Genomic DNA, 23650 nt, shown 5'->3' with positions numbered 1-23650 from the left:
ACCGATAAAGATTACTTTTTCTTTTCTCTCTCTCTCTCTCTCTCTCTCTCTCTCTCTCTCTCTCTCTCTCTCTCTCTCTTCACGACCGATCGAACATCTCGATAATAAATTAGAAATTACGTAAGAAACTCTAATACATTAAGTTCGTTCTTATTTATAAGTCGTGCGATATTTTGATCAACGAACAAACATGAAAATGGGTGAAAGAGATAGATGTATGGATGGATAGATAATAGAAAGAGAAAGAGAGAAGAAGAAAGGGATATAAAGAAAGCACATATGCGTTGCAACAGGCGTAGAACAACACACGTCGATGATAGTCCAACGAGTCGAGCATCAACGGCGTTAACCCGCTCTAAAAATATCTTAAACTAAAGAGATAAGACCGAAACTCTAAAGGACGATGTTCTGGTGGGCGGTTTATTAATGGAGCTCGGATTACTAGAAATCAAAATGATTGTAGGCGTCGGTGTTAAAGATCCTATAGAACTATTTAAAAAGTATTAGAGATGGTGCTTCCTCTCTCTCTCTCTCTCTCTCTCTCTCTCTCTCTTTATCTTTTTATCTCCTTATCTCTTTATCTCTCTTTCTCCATTGTGAAGATAATATTTATATATATATATAAAAAAAAAAAAAAAACAAAAAAAGATGGAGGATCTAATTCCTTCTAAATCCAATTAAATTCAATCCAATTCGACATTCAATTCGACATTATATCATTGCGAGAAAGAAGACGAGAGAGAGATATTTTATTTTTGTCTTCTAAACATTATTATCTTTACGTTATGAACATTTCATTAGAAATGTTAACTAAAATGAGAAGGAAAAAAAAAAAAAAAGAAAAGAAATAGGAACAAAATGGACGACCTAGTTCAACCCGATTTTAATCCAATCCAATTCAATTCAATCCAATGTTCCCTTTTATCGTGTGAGGAGATATATATATATATATATATATAAAAAGAAAGAGAAAAAAAGAAAAATGGGAAAAACCAGGGGAAAAAACAAAAAGATAAAAAAAATGAAAGTAAAAAATCGGATTAAAAATTTACAAGAAAAATAAATGGACGATCTGGTTCAATCTCTTAAAAATAAACGAACAAGCGAGAGTATAAAATATCATTATTATCATTATTATTAGATTTACGTAAATGTTTGTTTGAAGAGTCTCGATATCACGTTGGCTATCTCTGACCATATATATATATATATATATATATAATATACATATATTATATATATTTTATGTATATATATGGTATATATTGAAAGCATTCCCTCATATGCTCGACTTCTTGCAAATAAACCGATGCTCGTAAATCCTCGGTTGGGTTGGAGCCTTTTCAGCGAGTCCGGTGTCTATTAAAATTCCGGGACGACAGCTGGACGGGACGGTTAATGATTCTTAAATTACACCGCCCTATGTATTTTTCTAATACAAATGTTGTATCAACGATCGATAATAAAATGCTTTCACGATTGAAACATACGATAAAAAAAACTATCAACGCATATGTACGTAAATATCTATTTGTTTCGAGTATTATTATTTATTTATTTATTTATTTATTATTATTATTATTATTATTATTATTATTATTATTATTAAGTATTATCTAAACGTTTAAATATAAATACCATTTATATCTTACAATTACATACTTAATTGATATTTATTATATAAATCATATTTATAAAATCGATCAGCGATTATAGTAATTCGTTCATGATTATTACGGATACATAATAAAATTCTTGCATAATGATTTTAATATATTCTTCGTTTCTTTTTTTCTTATTCTTTTTTCTTTTTCTTTAAGCAATCATATATATATATATATATATAACTATTATAATTAGATTATAATTAATTATTTACAAAATAGTTCCAATTAATCATTAGATAAGAATCCAAATCGTATATATCAAATAGATATATATAATATACAAGACTTTGATTATATTTACAAATGGTATTTATAAAAATAAAAAAGAAAGAAAAAATAATCGCGAATTATTATTTAGATATCTTTTAGAATATCTTTTTCAAATGTAAGCGTCCAAAGTTTATCCGGAACATGGAGACATAAAGAAAAAAAGGAAAAAAAAAAGAAAAAAAAGAAAGAAAAAAACAAGAAAAAAAAAATTAAAAGAAGTATGTCACCAGTGAGAAATACAAAAGTGATAGTTGGAAATTAAGATGGAGAAACGATCGCAGCTGTGCAAATCGACGAGATATGTAAGTCTAATAAAAATGAAAAACGAGATAGTGAGAGAAGAGACAAAGAGGAGTATTAAAAAAAAAAAAAATAGGAAGAAAGGAAGAAAGAAAAATTGAAAAAAAAAAGAAAATAAAAAGAATAAATAAAGAGAAAGAATCAACGATGAGCTATGAACGTCTTTCTCGGTTGAAAACGTAAGAGTTACGACAGCCGCGGACACATACGCTCGGCCTAAATACGAATTGGGAACGCCGCAAGCAGAATCGTGTCTCGGGCTGCTGTCCTCTTCTTCTTTTTCTTTCTCTTTTTCTTTCTCTTCTTCTTCCTCTTCTTTTTCTTATTCCGTGTTGCGGTTCTGCTCGGAATAAACGTGCAAGACTTTGTCGTCGTCGTCGTCGTCGTCGTCGTCGTCGTCTACGACGACTCTTAACAACGCACATGCCATCGCAAAGTCTTCTTTGTCTTTCCTACGACCTTTCCCTTAGACGAGTCGTGCGACGAGATCGAACGATTCGTTGCCGGTGGTGGTTATCGCAAAAAAGCTTTCGCGATGATCTCATCCTAACCGCTAAAAGATATGTTCTAAAGAGAAGGGAAAAAAAAAGAAAGAAAAAAAGAAAAACAAACAAACAAACAAGAGAGAAAGAAAGAGAGATAATGTTCGTGTACGAATTACGTGTCGATTTCAAGACGTGATGTTTCGGTTTTTTTTTTTCCTTTTTTTTTTTTGTTACTTTCTCTCCTTTTATTTATTTTACTTTTTTTTATTGATCTTTCCTTCTTTTTTCATTCTTTTTTTCTTTTTTTCTTCTTTTCTTTAACTTCTTTTTATTTTTCTTAAAGATAGAACCATACGGAAGTTTATATGAGTTTACATAAATAAAAAGAAAGAAAGAAAGAAAGAAAAAGTGAGTGAGTAGAAGTCGGTCGATACGACATGGATTTCGTAAGAATCTTTATCATTCAACGTTCCATGGCAAAAGTCAAAGGCGGCGGACGCGTCGGTTTCGAGTAATACAAGAGAGAAGATAATTTGAAAATGAAAAAGAGGACAACGAGCAATAATTGTGATTTCTCTCTCTCTCTCTCTCTCTCTCACACACACACATACACAGGCAGACACACTCTCTCACTCTTTCCTCCTCTTTGATTCTCTCTTTTTTAAAACATTTTATTTAGTCACGAAAAAGAGAGAGAGAGAGAGAGAGAGAGAGAGTGGTACACGTAATTAGAGATTAATCGTTCGCTAATTTTACTTTTGAACTTCGGCACACTTTAGAGCTCTCGCGTTTTACTACCAGAGGGGAGATAAGATTCTTATGTAAATACGTAACATGCTCTGGCAATGCTTTTATCTTGTACATACTCCATTCAATGTAGCAGAGAGAGAGAGAGAGAGAGAGAAAGAGAGAGAGGAAAAAAAAGAAAAAAAAATAGAGAGATCGTAGAATCAAGAGATCGAAGAATAATCGTCTAATTTTGTTTTCCCTTCTCTTTTCTTTTTCTTAGTTTTTTTCTTTTTTTTCTTTCTTTTTTTTTTTTGTTATTTTAAGAAGATTTATAAAAGAAATGATAAAAAATAAAAGAGAATTAAATTTATAAAAAAAAAAAAAAACGAGAAGATCCTCGAAATTCAAGGGGAAAAAAAAAACGAAAAAAGAAAAAAAAAGAAAGAGAGAAAGAGAGAGAGAGAGTGAGAGAAAATTTGAAGAATGATGCACGGATGGACACCAAAGTGGCAAACGCGTGTGCACACATGAAATATATATCCATGTCCAAAATATCCAGAACTCGAGAGCTTCGAAATCGGTTAACGGTGTACTACGGGTTTAAGCTCGACGAGACGAGTGGTGTCGCATTTCTAACGTCGTTTCTAACGTCGTTTTTAACATCATGACTGACCATGCGATGCAGGTACATATATATATATACATATATATATATATATATTACACGTAACATACACACCAAATCGTCGTTCGAGAGACAATCTTAGAAAATTCTTAGAAAAGAAAGAGACAGATAGATGGATAGATAAATAGATAGATAGAAAGAGAATGAATCTTCTTTCCGAAAGTTTTTCTCATGCGGGTTGACCTCCCATATGCCGACATTTTCTCCCCACTCTTCTGCTAATAAAGCTCAATTACTTAATTAATGGGTTAAAACGAGGATACAAACGTGACGCAACCATAGATAAAATATTCGTAAAAGTTACGTATCACGTTTTATATATGTCCAAGTCTGTGATAATTTTATCCCACTTGATAAAATCTATCTGTCTATCCTTCTCTGTATATATACATATATACAAATAGATAGGTAGATTTGTATACATGTATGCATACGTGCATGCATGCATGCATGCATGTATGTATGTATGTATGTATGTATGTATTTATGTATGTATGCATGTATGTATCCGACCTAAAAATTGAAAAGAACTGAACGATGAATCGCGGGACCCCCTACGAAATGTTAGTTATCGAGAAAAACTTGACCCCCTTTTTCACGTGCACGTCCTTCGCACCTATGAATATGTATGTATGTATGTATGTATGTATGTTAGTATATATATGTATATATGTATGTATGTATGTGTCATTCCAGTAGATTTTTTATTAGCCATGCTTAAAGTAATCAACTGATTTCCGTTATTATTATCTTTGATATTCCATTTCTTTCTTTCACTTTTGCTCGCATAATAATAATAATATTAATATTAATATAATTGTACTCTGTTATCCACGTACTTTTATTATAATACTATTTCATTTGTACTTTGTACTTTTACCTTTCTTAATGTATATATTTGTATTTATATATATATATATAGTATAATAATATTATATATTTTTATTGTGCGTTAAGTTTTCTTGTTATATTAGATCGGTGCAAAAATAATTGCAATTTTTTACTCGATATGTAAAAGTCGCAATAAGTAATGATATACATTTATTTTATATATGTAATACCTTTCCTCAATAGAATATTATATTCTTTATTCTACTTAATTGAATTTTATTTTAATTTTTAAGAAAAACAGAGAGAGAGAGAGAGAGAGAGAGAGAAAAAGAGACTAATTTAATTTTCTAATGAAAAAGAAAAAAAAAAAAAGATATGGCTCTTTGTAGCCTATAATGTCAAAATTATATGATAAACATTTTTCCATTGAAATATAGTTTCCCTCTTGGTCAATAAATAATTCACCTTCGGCTTATATCGAAAGCGCGAGTAGTTTTAAAACGTTCATTTGCATACGAATTTTCAACGGGTTTGTTCGACGCAAAAGCCGAAGCGAAAAACAAACGTTTCAAGGGAAAAGACGGGGGTCCTTGTAATGCCTATCGTATTACGCAACATGACGATGGATGTTAAAAGCAACTCTAACACTAGTACGAGCACATATATACGAGGTATCACACGCGTGATTATGTCTTCTCACTTTTTCTTTTCCTTTTCTTTTCTTTTTGCTTTCTTTTCCTTTGCCAATTGAGAAAAAATCAGAAATCAAAGAAACCTATCCCATTGTATATCTTAAAACAAACATATTATATATGATTCGTTCTAAAGATGCAGCATGAATCTGCATCTGATTCTTATGTACAATAAATAAAATAAAAATAAAAGTTGTGTTGGCATATTTGATTTATTGTTTCCTTCTTTTTTTTCTTTCCTTTTCTTTCTTATTTAAACGCAAAAAATATGTACATATATAATTTCTTTTTTTTTTTTTTTTTTTACTTTTTGTAATTCAAATAAAATAAAAATATGTTAGAACAAATGTGGAAATCTTCAAGTTCTTCACGTTAACGTGAACGACGTGATCGATCAAAAGAGATTTAGTATATATTTTTGTCACGATAACGGCACTAATACAGTTACATTGAATAGTCCTATCAAAATCACGAAGAATCTCACCATACGATATCATAATTTCGAATCACTAAGTCAAATCGAGCATGATTAAATTGAAAACTATCACGCGTATAGGTACGTATGGACGACTGATTCCCCGATAAAAATGTTTCCGTGGTATTGCTCTTACTTTTATCAGAGCTTATCTATATATATATATATATATATTTTGTGCATTGAACTGAAGAATTTTATATACGATGATATTTTATCATGTTTTAATTACGAGAATCTTATTACAACCAAGACAATTTCTTTATTTGATAAATGCCCAACTAAAATTCTTATTGATGAATCAAATACAAATCATATTCATGAGAACAAAAGTTTTATCAAGCAACAAAAACCTATACGTAACTCAATTATAAAGAGGGATCACTTTTTCATGAATCATAAGATTCACGATATTGAAATTCATGAGGATATATAACGAAGCTCGCGAGTCAAAAATTATATCGACAAAATAAATGTATGCGATTCGATTATAAAAAAAAAAAAAAAAAAAAGAGAGAAAGAAAAAGAAAACAAAAAAAAAATAAGAAAAAGTAAAAAAGAAAAGGAAAAAAAGAAACAAAAAAAAAAGAAAAAGAAGAGAAAGGATCACCGTTTCATGAATCATAAAAATTCATAATTGAAATTCATCAGAAAGAATATGACGAATTTTATCGAAGAAGCAAAAAAGAAAGAAGAAGAAAAAAGAAAGAAAGACGAAAAAAAAAAAAGAAAGACCCCAAATGATCCAATTATATAAAGAAAAAAAAAGAAAAGAAAACACAGATTAAAATTATTTCCTCCTATCACCATCACCACCACCACCACCACCAGCACTGCCGCCACTGCCGCCGCCATCACAAATTTTCTATCTTTTAACGCATTTATAAGAACTTATCTACTGGTGAAAAAGGGCTTCGTAAGATTTGTTCGCTTCTAATCTAGGCTTTGAGCGGTTACGTTTAGAAGATGTGGACTACTTAGGATGATCGTCACGTAGGAAACGAGTTGGCCCTCGTTCGGTGGCCCGACATTATAAGAAAGAGCCGCTCCTATTATTAAGGAAAAAAAGAAAGAAAGAAAGGAAAAAAGAAGAAAAGAAAAGGAAAAAAAAAAAAAAAAAGAAAGAAAGAAATATATAACGTTCCTCTTGGCTTTACGTTGGGAGACCACGATATATATTTCTCCCAATCTCTCTTTCTCTTTTCACCGAACGAAACGAGAAAGAAAAGAGACGAGAAAAGAAGAGAAGAGATGAGAAGAGATGAGAAGAAGAGTGAAGAGGAGAGAAAAGAAGAGGAAAGAAGGAGTAAAGAGGAGGGAAGAGTAGAGTTTAGCAAGGATATCCCAGCTTGGATGTTGCTGGCTAGCGGGGCAGCAGCAAGCAGGCTGGCCAGTCATCGGCCATCGGCTTCACCTTCACCTCATCCCATCAAAGCATCTGCGGACTCCCGAAACGCGGTACATTGCAGCATCCTTCTCTTCTTCTACCTGAGACCGATCTAGAAAGAGCGAGAGAGAGAGAGAGAGAGAGAGAGAGAGAGAGAGGGAGAGAGAAAGAGAGAGAGATGGGACAAGGCATTCTCTCCTCACCTGGCCTCCTTCTACCTCTCACGTACCAACTCCATTATTTTCCTTTATCTTATTTTTCGGTCCATTCAGCGAGCCGGCTATCGGCCAGTATTTCTCTCTCTTTCTTTCTCTCTTTCTCTCTCTTTTTCTCTCTCTCATACCTTTCTATCTTTTGTCAATCGCGCGAACCTCTCTTTCCTCTCTCTCACTCTCTCTCTCTCTCTCTCTCTCTCTCTCTTACTCATCGCAATTCCCTTAAACATGAATGGCACTGACGATGAATCGCTCTCACTTTTTCGTTCCTTTTGCTCATACTTTTTTTTTTCCTTTTTTCATTCTCTTTCCTCGTCTCTTCCAACCTTCGGAAAGAGAGCGGGACAAGGGAAAAGGAAAAAGAAGAAGAAGAAGAAGGAAGGAGAGAAAAAAGAAAAAGAAGAAAGAAAAATACAAGAAATCGTAAAGTCTCTCCTCGTCTTTGGTGTGTGGTCTTCGCTCGTTAAAATAAAAGATCCATAAGAATTGGTCAAATTAAGAGAGAGAGAGAGAGAGAGAGAGAGAGAGAGAGAGAGAGAAAAAAAAAGACTAGAGATTTTACGATGGTCATGGTTACTTTGATCATAGAGAAATTCAACGTGCGTGTCCCACCTACTCTCTTCTGCGTAGGTGTGCACATTGATGATGATGATGACGATAATAAAAAGTGCATGTAAGCGCATGCGGAAAAGCAATTAAGCTTCATTTTTTTATTCTTCCCTTATAAGTAATTGTTCCTTCCGCGATGTTAAACGATCGAGAAAACGATATACGGCACTCGAACGAACGATGAGCTAACACCATCATGTTGATTATCATGCACTATGCATTTCAAACAAACTTCGAACTACATGAATATGTGGTGGACTTGATGAGTTATAACGTTACGTATACGTGTATATGTACGAATAAATCGTAAAGAAAAGAAACAATACTAAAGAACGGAAAAAATTTGTATTGTGAATTTATTAACCCATTTCCTCCCTCAGTATCCCCTTAGAATTGACCTCGTCGGAAAGTTACGATTATAAATCAAGTATTTCCTATCTCTGAAATTGTGTAATCATTCGACATTATAAAATCAAATATATTGTTGTCCTTCTTTTTTGTCTTTTTTTTTCTTTTTCTATATAATAATATCTATATGAACTGACCTTGAACGATGAGGAGTAAAGTAACCAACGCGATCGCTTTGACGTGCATCCTTTTAATCTTAATTTTCCTCGAGATGAAGGATCACTGTGATCGATGACGAATTAATTAAAATGTCAAAAAAAAAAATATATATATATATCAAAGAGAACCGACACAGTGGCACTTGAGGGAAAAAAGATGAAAAATAAAATTTAAAAAAAAAAGAGAAAAGAACGTTTCACAAAACTCAGGCCTACGTTCGTCTCGTTATACGATCTTAAATCGTTAATCGTTAACTTTTCGCGAACGTGGAAGAGTATCTATATCTTAAAATCGCGTCGCGAAGGTTATTACACTGAAACAGGGGGAATCGAACTTATCCACCGATTCGAGGTGGATACTAAATAGAAACTGAGAGAACGGGCGCGCGTGGTATCCGAAGAACGACGGCGGAATCGCGCCCCCGGCTTTTTACGGGGACCTGCGCACTGCGATTGCGCGTCGGTCACGCCGATCAAGCGCGCCGCCATGCGTATAACCGCGAAAATCGAATTTTCCTTTATCCGCCTTTTACGGACCTATATATCTATATTTCTATAACGTTTATTATTATTATTTTTTTTATTATCCTTTTCTTATACGAATATATGAGTGTGTGCGTGTTATTATAAATATGAATAAACAAGCAATAATCGAATAAATTTAAAATAAAATTTAATTAACCAAGATATATCGTTGGTGTGAATAATAAAACGTTATATTATATTATAATATTCTTTCGAGAGAAAATTTTTTTTTTTTTTTCAAATATCCTTTATAAATGTAAATAATAATAATAGTCTGTAGAATAAATTTAAAATAAAATTAAGATATAATATATTATTAGTAATTAATAATATATAATTTTGAATAGATAATGATTTGCTCTTTTTTTTTTTTTTTTTTTTTTTTTTGTAAAACGAAAATACGAGTTAACTCTTCTTAAGGCTATGACTCTATGAAACAATTTTTTTTATCGCATGATCGACCTAATATAACACGATTAGACGATGCTACCTGCCTAACACTAACTTCGCGTTATGAATGTGGAGTTATATCTACGAACGAATGCACGTGACTTGCATACACACGTTCGTTGGATGCTAACTTAAGCAAAAGCTCTTCTTCATTTCTTTCATTCATTCAATTCGTCAACATTTCTAACCGTTCGAACGTGCTAAATGAATAAAGGTGAAAATGATATTTCCTTTGGTGTAAATTTACTTCGTTAAATTTAACTGTTTCTCCGTTAGAGTTTCAATGAAGTAAGAGAAAGAAGAAGAAGAAGAAGAAGAGAAGAAGAAGGAGAAGAATTATCGGCTCGTTTGTGATCTCGTGCCAAGACGAGAACATTTTTTTGTTTTTAAGTACAGACCGTGCCAAAGGTCCCTAGATGGGGAGAGAGGGAGGGATTGAAAGTTCCTAGGTAGTCAAAAGTTTCTAGATGTGATATCAAAAATCAAAATTACTCTTTCTCGTGACTCTTAGAACAATCTAGAAGAAAAAAAAAAAAATAAAAAAAAAAAAACGAAAAAAGAAAAAGAAAAATTAGCCTAGATAATCTCGAGAGAAAATTAATCGATTTGAAAGATCGTTTAGGAACTTTTGACCCACCCTTTACGATCCTCCAAATTATTATAACTTGTAACGAACATACGTACGTACATACGTATATTAAGCGAAGTTATTACCTTGTTATTAATAAATATGATATGAAATACGAATCGTCGTACTTCCGCTGTCAGAAATGTATACCCTCGTCATCGATATTCAATGGTATAGTTTGACTAACGAATATGACTAATCGAGCTTCAAAAAAAAAGGCTGATGTCATTCGTAACCATGCATCTGATTTGCTTGAAGAAAATTTAAATGTGGTCTTCTTTTTTTTTTGGGGGGGGGGGAATTAAAATTATTGCGAAATTCGAATTAAACCATTAATTGCAAGAACGATCTACTACTTTTTCCTCAAGCATTTCTACATATTGGTTTTTCTATGTAATCGTCTTTACAAATAATAATCCCACGTAATCTCGATGACTAAAAGAAAATATTCATATTTAAATATAAAATATTCGCGCTATTACGAATGCGTCATAAACGATGATTCTCAGAAACTATGTATTTTCATAATTATTAATACAAGCGATACGTTTTATTACGAATTTTTAAATCAAAAAGAATTATCGCTTATGCGATCGTGTTTATATAGTTTTTTTTAATAGAGTGCCAAAGAAATCCGCTTACGAACGTCGAGAGCACAAGAATGCCCTCATCCGTTCGTCGAACAAAGTTCCAAGTCAGGAAACGTTTGTGTTTGGAGATGATAAGCCAAAGTATAGAAATATTTGAATTTCGTATATCCGCCAGGTGAATGCTTAGTATTCTACTTCTTGTATCTACTAAATACAAACGAGGCCTTCATTTAAATGTATATCGTAATTTTATGAATCGCTCGTGGAAAGATACGAATATACGCATTATAAATGTTTAATTATCTCACGCTTAACTGTACCATACGAAGTATTTGTTTAGTTTAATAACATTACCTCGACCTATCGACCGAGACAACGCGTTTCCTACTAAGAAATATGTGTCATAAACAAACTTCAACTGTCGACATCTAGCGAGAGAACTGCTTAACTGTTTGCTAAACAAAGCTCACGATGTATCCATTGATCGATGATTTTTGTATAATCGTTTAAAGTTCCTTGAAAAATCGATCATCTAATTTGTCCGATTTCTAAGAATCTAACGAATCAAATGAATATATCTATATATATATATATATATATATGAATTAGATTTGTTCCTGTCAACTTCGTTATACCTATCTTACGTTATATATATCGACACGTTCCATAGGTTGCTTTTGCTCAGAAACGATTGGTCGCCATCTCGTAGCGGTCCTAAACCCCACCACGGGCGTTGGATGAAACCGGATGCGTCGACGAACGACGACGAACAAAGGACGCTTTTGTACGCAAGCAGAAAGGACGCCATCTTCGTTTGTCAACGGACGTCAAGGTGTTCTGATCTCAAGAACTCGGGAGGTTGTTCTGAAGAAAGGAAAAAAAAGTCATGAGGGACAACAAGTGCTCGTAAAAATAATCATTTATACTCGTAACGTGTATTTCGAACTACACAATGACATGGCGTCTACGGACTTTGAAAAACGCAAAGAGGAAGAATACGAAATGCAGCTGTTGGGCTTTCACTCGAGAGCCGTATACGCGACACGTAAGAAGACGACGACGCCGCCACCACCACCACCGCTGTCGCCGCCAACGTTCCTTTGATTCCGCGTTTAAACGGCTTACAAATTGTATACGAGATTTTTCAACCATTTGGGGTATGAATTTCAGTCGTTGGGCGGGTGAACTCTGGTTTCATGTGGTTTTGATCATGACTAGAGTCACACTCGTCCATCGCTTGAAATGCTTTCACCGTACATTACCATCGACCAAGTTTTTTTATTTTATTTATTTTTTTTTTCCTCTCTCTATCACAAAGACTAACCTTTCTTTTTCGTTTTCAAACCGAAGCTTTGTTTTTCAAATAAAATCTTATTTCGTTATTTCCCTAATAAATATGCCTGATTATACTTGTGTTATATCACATCCAGCATGATCCAATGTAGATCTTTTTTTTTTTTTTTTTTTTTTTTGTCTTCCTTTTCTTCAATTGCAAATTTATTATTTATACCCTCTTGGCTTTTTGCTAAATACATATTACTATCGATGCCTAGCTTCTAATATTCAATCTTTCTTTCTAGTGGAAAGTATAGCTCATGAAACTATCGAGTCAACGTGTAAAAAGTTATGTAAATCTTTACAAACAAAATACAATTATGATGAGGAAGAATTGAAAGAACTGAAGGAAAATGAAAAACAACTGATACAAATTTATTGTGCACGTGCAATGCCGCATTTAAAAATTATAGAGGTAACTGTAACATTGTTCAAACCTTTGCTCGTGCTCTTACAGATAATTATATCTTTGATTTCTTTTAGAATACCGTAAAGAAATACATTTCCATACCAAAAAATGTTTTATTAGAAGAAGACAAATGCCAGAGTATTCAATATACAGAGGAAGAATATGAACGACTAGAAAAATCTATGAAAAATCTACAACAAAGAGCTAAGAGGGTATGCAAAAAATAATATGCAATTGAAAAACTTTACATCACCATGCACAATTTTCAATTGAACTATATTTCTCTAGGCCACTATGTTGAATGCAGCGTTGAAAGAAGAACTAGCTACAATAGATCAACTACAAAACAATATAAATAAAAGTAATGAAATGTGTGATATAATTGAAAATAGTTCTGTGGATCAGAATGTCAACGGTGACATGCTTAAAGTACTTAAACATTATGAAGAACTTTATAAAAAGTTACTCAGTTTGGTACCTAAAACAGAAAAAGTAAAATATAATCCGTTTGAAGATTTCAAAGGTAAAAACTATGATTTTGATAGCCTTTGACGGTTGTTCTAATCATAGATTCTTAAAACATTTCCACATTATTTTCTCAATGTACAAAATGTGTATATGAAATGTTTATATATAGTACATAAGAAGATTTCATTTGTAACTCTTTGTTAGATCTCATAAATTAACGGATTTTATATATACATATTTTTACCTTTGCAATAAAAAGTTCATATTATCCTATATTTTGTTTTATATAACCAAAACAAATAAGAATGTTTCAAGAAATATCTAAGCTCTAATTTAAAGCAGATACTCAAAAATTTAACCTTTCATGGAAACGCATCGACAACGAATATTTCCGATTTCTCTTTTACCGACATAACCATACTTTTTAACCGACTTCTTTCGTTATCCAGCAAACAAGTGCTGCCATCTGTCCCTTCGAAAGTTTAAAAATCCTAACATTTATTTTTCAAAAAAAAAAACAATCTTCACGTTGAATTCTCGTGAAATTTAAAAATTAATACTCGTAAAAGTACTCTTAAAAGATCTGTTGTTAAGAATATTGAAAAGATCGTATCCCTCTGTACGTGTGTATACAACTTCAGTCTATCCGCCATTACGAACGTAATATAAAATGGAGTTTTCACATAGAAATCTTTTCAAGAATAATAAGCGTTTAATCCACCGTGAATAAATGAGCTTTATCCAAGTGGAAAGCTTTTAAAAAGAAATGATATTTTAAAAATATTTAAATAAAAAAATAAAAGTACATTTTCTTAGATTAAAATTGACCAGACTCTGAATTAACTAAACATTTTTTAAGAAATCAAGAATTAATCACGCGCAATGCGAAGGTGAATAAAATCATAAATTGATATAGACAGTTATAGAGTTAATTTTAAATAAATATTGAATGAAATAAACTCGTTCAATATTAAAACTATATAAATATATAGATACATACCATTGTATTCTCGAAGATGGCTGTTTGTCAGAAAAGATCAAGAGGATGTACACCCATCCAATGGTACATTCCAATAGACACCAAATTTCCTGGTATCATCGTCGAGCCCGCTTGTCCTAAAGTGAATTGTCCCACGCCTTACACGCTATTTCACCCGTCACCACAAACCAATGTTCCAACGATGATACCTTGTGGCTGGACCTCTCTGGGACCGTATCTTACCTGCACACCAATTTGTCCGATGAATTGTTAATCACATTAGAAAAATTATTGCAATTTTAATATTTAGTTGGAAAAACAATGACAATTTTACATGTCCAATTTTGTTTCTTTTTAATATCTAATTAGAAAAAATTATGATGATTTTACAGACGTGACAGTATTTTTTTTCTTTTCTCTTATTCTTTTTTTTTTTTTCTTTTTCTTAATATTTAGTCAGAAAAATATTAGAAAAAAAAATTCTATCCCATTGTGCGAGCACACGTATATGTAAGAATACAAAACGTAATACATTCAAAGTGAATTAATGTAACTATAATTATACGAAAAATCTCATTCGTTTTAATATGAATATAACAATAAAATTTGGTGATTAATCGAAACGAAATAAAAAAATAGTACCTGTTTATTAAAGCTTCTTTACGTAATAAATACGAATAAAATATAATAATTATGGACTTTAATTATATCTATTAATGATGATCGAATGAAAATATCGATTAAAAAGAAAGAGAAGAAAAAATGATCGAGAGAAAAAACGACGTTAAAATATAACGACCATCGTATAAGAACCAATCACGTTCAACGTTACAAAACGAGTAATCGCTACTTATTGAATGCATATATATATACATATATATACACACATATATACATATATTTACAAAATTTTCTAATAATTTTCTACGACAATTATTCGAATAGATATATCAAATGGAAAAAAAAAAAAAACAAACAGAGAAAATGTACTTACCATCTCAATCGTAATTATTTCAACGTAATAATTTGAAATATATTAAATATAATACGAATTAAATAAATAATGAGAATGAGATTAGATCCGTCTTGTTACGAGGCAAGTGAACACTGACGAAAACTTCGATTATCGTCCGAAAATAGCCGAACTTACTTACGTATTGGATACTCGTAAGAAAAACGGTCGACGCGAACCGTTACAGATTTCTCTCTTTCCTTTTTTCACACATATATATACATATATATATATATATATATATATATATATATATATATATGTATGCATGCAGTACATATTATATAATATATATTTCCATATAAACATATTTCTATCGTACAGGTGTGATCTTTCTTACTTCCTCTTTCTTATTTTCATATTCCTTTCTCTCTTCATCTTTATACGGTCGAACATGCACGACGAACGACGAACGAACGAACGAACGAACGAACGAACGAAACGTACGAACATCTTACCTTTGTTTTGATTGGTCATTAGTGGATAGAAAAGGACAGCAAGTTTTTCGCGGAATCATTGGACTTCGTCGCTTAGTTCCATAGATATAGGTTTATTGGAAGAAAATAGGGTGGGAGAGGGACATGGCTGATTAAGAGGAGTGAGGGCTGAGGAGGGATGAACGCGACAGGGGGGAATTGGGAGGGGGGAGAAGAAAACGTCGAAGAAGTGACCAGTAATCGAGTAACGTTCGGTTTTGCGAGTTCTTCTCGGTCGCTTCTTATTAAATTATATACATATATATATATATATATATATATATATATGTGTGTATATACGTATGTATATTTTGTAAAATATATTTTTATATATACATATATATATATATATATGTATATGTATATGTACATCTACATATATATATATTTTTGTTTTCTTTTTTCCCTTCGTTATTGCATAGAAATTATTTTTAAACGAAACGAAACGAAAAAAAAAAAAAATAAATAAATAAATATCATTGGTCAAGTTAACAAAAAGGATGGAGGATATTATTGATTGCGAATGTCGTTTGACCGCTAAGCTGTTGGAAATGTTGAAAACGACCGATTACGAATTGGTACAGGAAAATGGTCAAAGACGTTTGTCCGCGCCAGAAATCTATCGGGACGGAAGGGAACGTGCAAAAGGTGCCGAGGTATTTGTCGGTCGTCTTCCACGCGATTGTTACGAGGACGAATTGATGCCAGTACTTGGTAAGGCCGGTAGATTAATGGAACTCAGATTGATGCTTGATTTTTCTGGATCCACACGTGGTTATGCATTTGCCCTTTACGAAAACTCCAAAACAGCTAAGAGAGCTTGCATGGAGTTAGACGGTTATGAAATAAGACCGGGGCATCGTATAGGCGTTGTCAAGTCGATCGACAATTGTCGTCTATTCTTTGGCGGTGTACCGAAGAACAAAACAAAAGCGGAATTTATGGAAGAACTGACGAAACTTCTCGACGGGATAATAGATATTTATTTGTATCCGAACGCTCAGGACAAATCATTGAATCGTGGTTTTATATTCGTCGAGTTTAAGGATCATAGGGCAGCCGCTATGGCCCGAAGAAAACTTATTCCAGGACGAGTTATGCTTTGGGAACACGAAATTGCCGTTGATTGGGCCGATCCTGAACCTGGCGATCCGATCGATGAGGATGTCATGCAAACCGTGAGTTATTTTTTTTTTTCTTCCTTTTTCTCTCTCCATCTCCATCTCTCTTTCTCTTAATATATTTTCTTATTTATACGAAAGGACGCAAATACACGCATACATTTTAAATTTCGCGGCATTTTTAACGCTCGCAATCGGTAACCCGTAAGAATATTTGTTCTTCGTCGAAAAAAAATCTTTTCGGATCGTCGTTTGTCTTTTGACACATTAATCCTTTTTTCTTTTTTTTCCTTTCTTTCTTTCTTTTTTCATTGTCATTAGAATATAATGTGATCATTAAAAATGTTCTCATTGGACGATCTAGTATCCCGCCATTTTATGTACGGTTTGAGTACGACGTTATATTATTGGTGGTCTATATTCGTTAATCGGAATATATGCCGCGAATAAATGAGCAAATTTAAAAATATATTATGTCGTTTAATGAATTAATTGACGCACGCATATATAGGTTACGGCGTTATTCGTAAGGAATCTATCGTTAAATATGCCGCAGCAAAAGGTCAAGGAGATATTTCAAAAGTCAACGAGTGTACCTATATTGAAGTTGAAAAAAATAAATCATTTTGCCTTTATACATTACGAATCACGACAGGCAGCACAGAAAGTAATGGACATAATGTCGCGTGAGTCACACACATCCCTCTATACCAATTAAATACGTAATATAATATAAATATATGTACATGTACACGTGTATATATATATATATATATATATTTTTTTTTTTTTTGTTATTAAATATTTTCTTCGCTCGATGTTTAAAATCTCTTTAAAGTCCTCACGTTTCTCCTCTACGTACAATATGTTATTTTTGGCAACAGAACACAATAGCATCGTCGAGCAAGAAGGTTGGGAAATTCGTTGGGCGAAACCGATTTGTGCGTCTAAACTCTTAGAAAGGCAGAAATGTATAAATGAAGCTGCGACGACTGGTAGAAATGCTCGTTTCAAGCCATTATTGTCAAAGAATTATTATCTCCAAGCACTTCCAGAGGTATACGAAGAAAACAGTAATAAGGGTACCGCTCACGTCATCGCCTTACAAAGTTTGGTTAAGGAAAAGTTAGGTGCAATGTGTTCCTTCGAATGTTGGAGAGCTCTTGACGCACCAGGCTTCATTTGTAAGGTGAGCAGAGAAATAAATTAATTATAACAATATTATAATTAGTGTTTACTCGAAAACATAAATATAGAATATTATTATTAGGTACGATTGGATTAATCGATCGACTGATAAGTCGAAATTTAATTATATTACATATTTGTGGTATGTGAAGAAACTTTGCAAATTATAATTATAAAAATTACAAAAAGAAAAAGAAAAGAAAAAAAAGAGTGAAAAGAAAACAAAAAGAAAAGAAAGAAAAAAAAAAAGAAAAACGTAAAAAACATCGAATAATTGTTACTCTTTCTTTTTTTTTTTTTTTTTCTTTTTCTCTTTTATAACGAGCAGCAGAGCAAGCACCACGTCACACTCTGTTTTTTCTCGGTCACATCTGGTAGGATAAAAAACAAAAAAGAAAAGAGAGAAAGAAAAAAAAAAAGAAAGTCACCAACGATAATATCGACTTCTCTTCTTTTTTTACAAATTACACATACGTACGTATGTATTTAGAGTTATGTCTGGCCGTGAAAAGAAAAGAAAAGAAAAGAAAAAAAAAAAAAAAAAAGAAAAAAAAACATTTATATTCTCTGCCTCATGATTATATTCTTTAACTGCGAACATTGTATTATGGTGTGGTTAAATACGTTTTCGATTTCTTGGGAGGATTTCGTCGCATTTTCCAAGTATATAGTAATTCGAGAAACTTTTCGTGCGATAGGGCGGAGGTGAGGAGAGAAGGGAGAAGTTTCAGCGAATATACACATATAAAGTTGATGTTCTAGATCGTTCTCTCGAAACTAACGCGTTGTCTTCCCATTTACGTATCGCACACGTATTCCTTTGCAATATTTTTTTTTCTTATTATTATTTTTTATTTTTATTATTTTTTTTTCTTTTTTTTTTTCTTTTTCTTTTTCTTTTTATAATTACTATTGCAACGTCATATCAGTGATTCTTTTTTTTTTTTTTTTTACAGATAACAGTTTTCAAAGCACATACTACGCTTCTAGAGTATCACGGAGATATAATGTCAACGAAACATAAAGCAATTAGTACGACGTCTTTAAAAATGTATCATTACTTGTCTAAATCATTGAACAATTCCGGTAAGATTTTCAAATCACTCATGTAACGATCTTATTTTTGTCGTTTTCTTCTTTCTTTTTTTTCTTTCTTTTTTTTTTTGCTTTTTTTTTTTTTTTTTTGGATAATTTTAATTGCTAATTTTTAATTACACGTTTATTTATTTATTTATCATTGTTTTGTATTTCTTTTTTCTTTTTTTTTCTTTTTTTTTTCTTCTTCAATCATACAGCCATACAGGATATAGGGCAAGATTACACGAAACAAAATATGGAATTTGATGGGATACAAAGAATGCCGTTTTTTACATTGGAAAAACAATTGTATAATGCTTTTAATAACGGAAGTTTTTAATTTCTTATTACAATCGGTAATGTGCGTCGTAGAAATCTACGAGGAATTAACGATAGCCAATAGTAATTTTCAAATGAGATCGATTTTTTCCTTTTTTTTTTTTTTTTTTTTTTTATTATTATTTATTTATTTATCCTTTTTTTTTTCCTTTTTTTTTCTTTTTTTTTTTTTTTTTTAAATTGGCTACTCGATCATTAGATTCTAAATTGATCAAATATATTCGCACGAATCTTCATGTAATTTTGAATTTTACATTTACATCATATCACAATTTTTTACTTTCTGATGAAACGTCAAAATAATGATAATATCTTGATTTTTATCAAATTGAACGTCAAATTCTATAGGACAAAAACTTTTTATAAGATTTTGGTGTTTTTTTAATAATCTATTTAAAAAAGCAAATTGATTGATTGGCATCGCTTTAGGAAGAATCTAATTGAATTTTTAGAAATGTATAGGTGAATCATTATTTACTCCGGTGATGTGCCATGACAAATAATGTGTTTTATTATTAATGTTAATCACAAATGTATTTACAGAATCATTAATCATTTACATAGAATGTTCTTAAGTTAGATTTATACTGAAATTCTAATGTCCTATCGTTGTTTTATATGATATATATATATATATATATAATGTTATTCACTCTTAGCGTAAGAAGTTCATCATATAAGAAATAGATCATTATAATATTATATATATATATATATGTGCGAGATTGCTAAATCTCCAACTAGAAAAAGTATCTGCTTTTTTGTTTTTTTTTCTTTTTTTTTCTTTTTTTTAAATATTTCACTTTTTTATCTGTTTCTTTTTTGCTCGATGAACTTTTATCTTGCATTTAATTATATATAGTTTAAAAAGCCAAGATTATAAATGGAAAGTATCATCTAATCGTTTTATTTTGAAATATCTAAATAAGTCTTTAATTTATTTACAATGTTTGTATAAGTACACTCAAAACGTTAATTTAATTTCTTTATACTTGACATTTATGTTATATATTATAAATCAATAAGAATTATGACAATGGGGAAATATAATCAGAATTTTCATGTTAATTTCTTTTTAATAGACATTCTCGAATAATAAATGTCTTTACGAATCAATTGTACGTGTAATCGTTATTAACAAAATTGCATAATGATCTTATCATTGGAAGTTAAATTATAATCGGACAAGGTACGATTGTTTTCTAAATAGTAACCATCGATCCATAATTTTATTCTCTCTGGTGGCCAATCTTGATTTCTTTGGGATTGATAAATACAAGCAATTCGTTGCTTCAAAGATTCAACTGTCTCGGAATAATGAGTACGAATCTTCGTTAGACGTCCATCGAGAGTTCGAATTGTGATAATCAGAGAATGACATTTACATCCTATTTTACGTAAGATCCATTTTACCGACAGAAACTTTTAATTAAGTTATAACGATGTAAAATATATTAACTTATATCATCATTACAGCAGGACATTGATAAATAAGGGCTCTCTGTGAGATATAATTTCTATTGAAAACACCAAGCTGAAGAATTTACAAGTTGTATGATTGCAAATGATGAAACTAGTTTTAAAGGTTAGTACAATTAGATTGACATTTCCGTGACTCTGTTAACAAAACATTTCAAAACAGAACGTGCACCCAGTAAACGTGTTTATTCTCGCCTAGCTCCCTCCCTCTCCCTCCTTCTTTCTTTCCCTCTGTCTCCTACCCTCCCTCCCACTTTGTCTCTATGTTTACGTATCGAGTTCATTTGTCGTCGTCGTCGTCTTACACTAGCAGGCGAACAAAGGAAAGAACGTGCGCGAAAGAAGAAAGCTCTCTCGCTTTTGTGACAACGTGAAATGAGAATGTAACGATGGTGGGGATAAAACGATAGAAAAGGAACAAGCAAAACTATACAAATTCACTCGCGTGCCATTACCCATTTAGTTGGAAGATTGTAACGCCTTAAAAATATACACACGTGTCGTATTTGTTTGTCAGGAAATGTTAATATATATTTGTATATATATACATATATATGTATATATATACAATGGACAAATTGATTCATTAATATTGTAGATTTTTTAACGATTATCAATATATATATATATATATATATATATATTTGCGTTTATGTATTGGAGTAATACTTTTGTTAACAATATGTAGTTACATTTTTAATATACGTATATATATATAAAAAATTACAATTCGGGATTAGAGGTATAACTTAATGGACTATGAGCTCGTATCATGGGAAGTAAAATTCTACTATAATCTTGAAGGATCATACGTATTGTTTGATAATCCGTGTTTTCAGTAACATTCCTTGGTCTTACGCAGCTGATCAATCTCCTGGCTTCCGGAGCGCATCCAACATCGTTTGTCCATCCAATAGGAGAGAAGTGCAAAGTATCGTACGTAAAGTCCAACAGTTTCCTGACAGCGCAATCGATTACACTATCACTTGGAATTTCACCCTCGCCACTTTCCGTGCAATCTTTTATCACGTTGCTCATCCAATTCCAATCATCCCATTCGCTAGAGTAATCAATGTTTCGGTTCTCCATTTCCCAGGTTAGTAAAGCACGATATCTATAAGTATGTTGGTAAACATAAAATTTCTTTCTTTTTTTTTTTTTTTTTTAATTTATTTCAAAAAATAATACAATCGTTTTCTTTTCTTCTACTTACCCCCAATTCCAAGGATTTTTACCGAATTTAATTTTTTTAAGGTTCACCATATAGACGAACAAGTTATAATCAATGGTTTTCAAGTTGTTATAATCTATGTAAAAGTTTTCCACGCGGTAAAGCAACGGGAAGATTTTGTAATCTATGCTTTGTATTAGATTGAACGATAAGTCGAGAGTTCGGAGATTATATAAATTTACGAACCAATCACTGGATATCCATGTCAATCTGTTACCCCATAGGATCAGTTCATTTAAATTTATTAATCCTGTAAAAACTTGACGATCCAAAACTTCAATATTATTTTCGTGGAGATCCAAAACTCGTAATGTTGCACCGAATCTAACGAAGGTATGCCTTCGAATAGAAAAATGTTTTTACATACATTTGCTATCGTATATATAATTATTTACGTTTTAACTATGATATTGCTATCTCAAGATCATTATGCTCACCCGGCTATATTAATTAGATTAGATCCGTGTATTATTATGTTCGTTGTATTACTTTGTGCCGAATCCAAATGATCTCGTAACGTGTTCAATTCCGTACAATCGAAGGTCACTGTTTTCGCCATTTTCGATGTTATCGTTTGACATGTTTCCTCCGACCAGACATATCCAAATAAATAGAAGACGAGGAAGAAGAAATAACACCTCATTTTTGTCTTTTTTCTTTTTTTTTTTTTTTTTTTGCTTTACGTTGAAAACCTTGTCACGTTAACAAATCTCACGACTAACTGAATATTTGTATCATATTTATCAGTTGTGTAGTCACATAGAGTGGGTGTTCTCTTTCTCATTCCTCTCTTCAATGGACAGATAACATTATTATCTGTCTGAAACTTCCGGACACTTTATCATTTTCACGATCCTCTTAAATTTTCTAGTGTAATATTTTTTTTTTCTCTCTTTTTTTTATTCTCCAAATAGGGAAAGATCGTACGAATTACATTATATATAATACAAACAACATTTATTGTCATGCGTATATACATAAAAGTGGATAATTCATCTTGGGCAAATTTGAAAGAGATTCCATTTCGCACATACTCAGTTCACCGTTAATCTTACGAAATAAAAGAAATAATCAGAGACAGACAGTCAGACATTGTCATTATCAGAGACAGAAAGTCAGATAGTCAGGCTCTTTTTTCTTTTTTCCTTTATTTATTTATTTATTTTTTTTTATTTTTATATTTTTTTTTTTTTTTTTTTACAGGCAACAGGAGTATCAAGAATTTTGTATCAAAACGAAGGAAAGAGGGAACCTTTTTACTGGAAGAAAATAAGACTGATCACACATTGGAGCTATCGTTATTGTCATAAAAATGTTTCTTTTTTCGTTTTGTTTTTATGTACACCACAGCACGAATCGTCGTTACTTTCGTGCATTATAATGTTCTCCTAAGGAAGAAGAAAAAAAAAAAAAAAAAGGAGAAACAGAAAAA

General features: G+C 31.7%; 4 protein-coding genes across 5 annotated transcripts in view; 2 read left to right on the top strand and 2 right to left on the bottom strand.

The window, feature by feature from the left end:
• The window catches only part of LOC124426370 (lachesin-like), a 67520-nt gene extending 58209 nt beyond the window's left edge, over positions 1-9311 (bottom strand). The window contains exon 1 of the mRNA XM_046968040.1: positions 8891-9311. Coding sequence (XP_046823996.1) covers positions 8891-8939 — 49 coding nt within the window. The 5' untranslated portion in view covers positions 8940-9311. The remainder of the gene's footprint in view (positions 1-8890) is intronic.
• Positions 9312-11878: 2567 nt separating this feature from the next.
• LOC124422943 (protein MIS12 homolog) lies at positions 11879-13589 on the top strand. Of its 2 annotated transcripts, none has more exons than XM_046960098.1 (4): positions 11879-12261; positions 12685-12854; positions 12923-13060; positions 13137-13589. In XM_046960098.1, exons 1-4 carry the CDS (start codon positions 12057-12059, stop codon positions 13398-13400), a joined length of 777 nt encoding a protein of 258 aa, XP_046816054.1. In that variant the 5' UTR covers positions 11879-12056; the 3' UTR covers positions 13401-13589. The 2 variants fall into 2 exon arrangements, with proteins under 2 accessions (XP_046816054.1, XP_046816044.1); XM_046960088.1 differs by having other exon boundaries at positions 11887-12149.
• A 2694-nt stretch (positions 13590-16283) lies between these two features.
• On the top strand, positions 16284-19592 carry LOC124432657 (RNA-binding protein 47-like). The gene is made up of 5 exons (XM_046981697.1): positions 16284-16961; positions 17416-17590; positions 17789-18093; positions 19049-19178; positions 19388-19592. The coding sequence occupies exons 1-5, from the start codon at positions 16284-16286 to the stop codon at positions 19507-19509; spliced, it is 1410 nt and encodes a 469-aa protein (XP_046837653.1). The 3' UTR covers positions 19510-19592.
• A 1501-nt stretch (positions 19593-21093) lies between these two features.
• On the bottom strand, positions 21094-22910 carry LOC124432672 (chaoptin-like). Its single transcript, XM_046981741.1, has 3 exons — positions 22656-22910; positions 22201-22557; positions 21094-22101 (listed from the first exon to the last, which is right to left on the bottom strand). Exons 1-3 carry the CDS (start codon positions 22859-22861, stop codon positions 21711-21713), a joined length of 954 nt encoding a protein of 317 aa, XP_046837697.1. The 5' UTR covers positions 22862-22910; the 3' UTR covers positions 21094-21710.
• Positions 22911-23650: the final 740 nt, after the last annotated feature.

Source organism: Vespa crabro, chromosome 1 (genome assembly GCF_910589235.1).
Source record: "Vespa crabro chromosome 1, iyVesCrab1.2, whole genome shotgun sequence".
Classification (NCBI taxonomy): domain Eukaryota; kingdom Metazoa; phylum Arthropoda; class Insecta; order Hymenoptera; family Vespidae; genus Vespa; species Vespa crabro.
The sequence above is the reverse complement of the archived record's forward strand: the minus strand, read 5'-3'. Positions and strand labels throughout refer to the sequence as shown.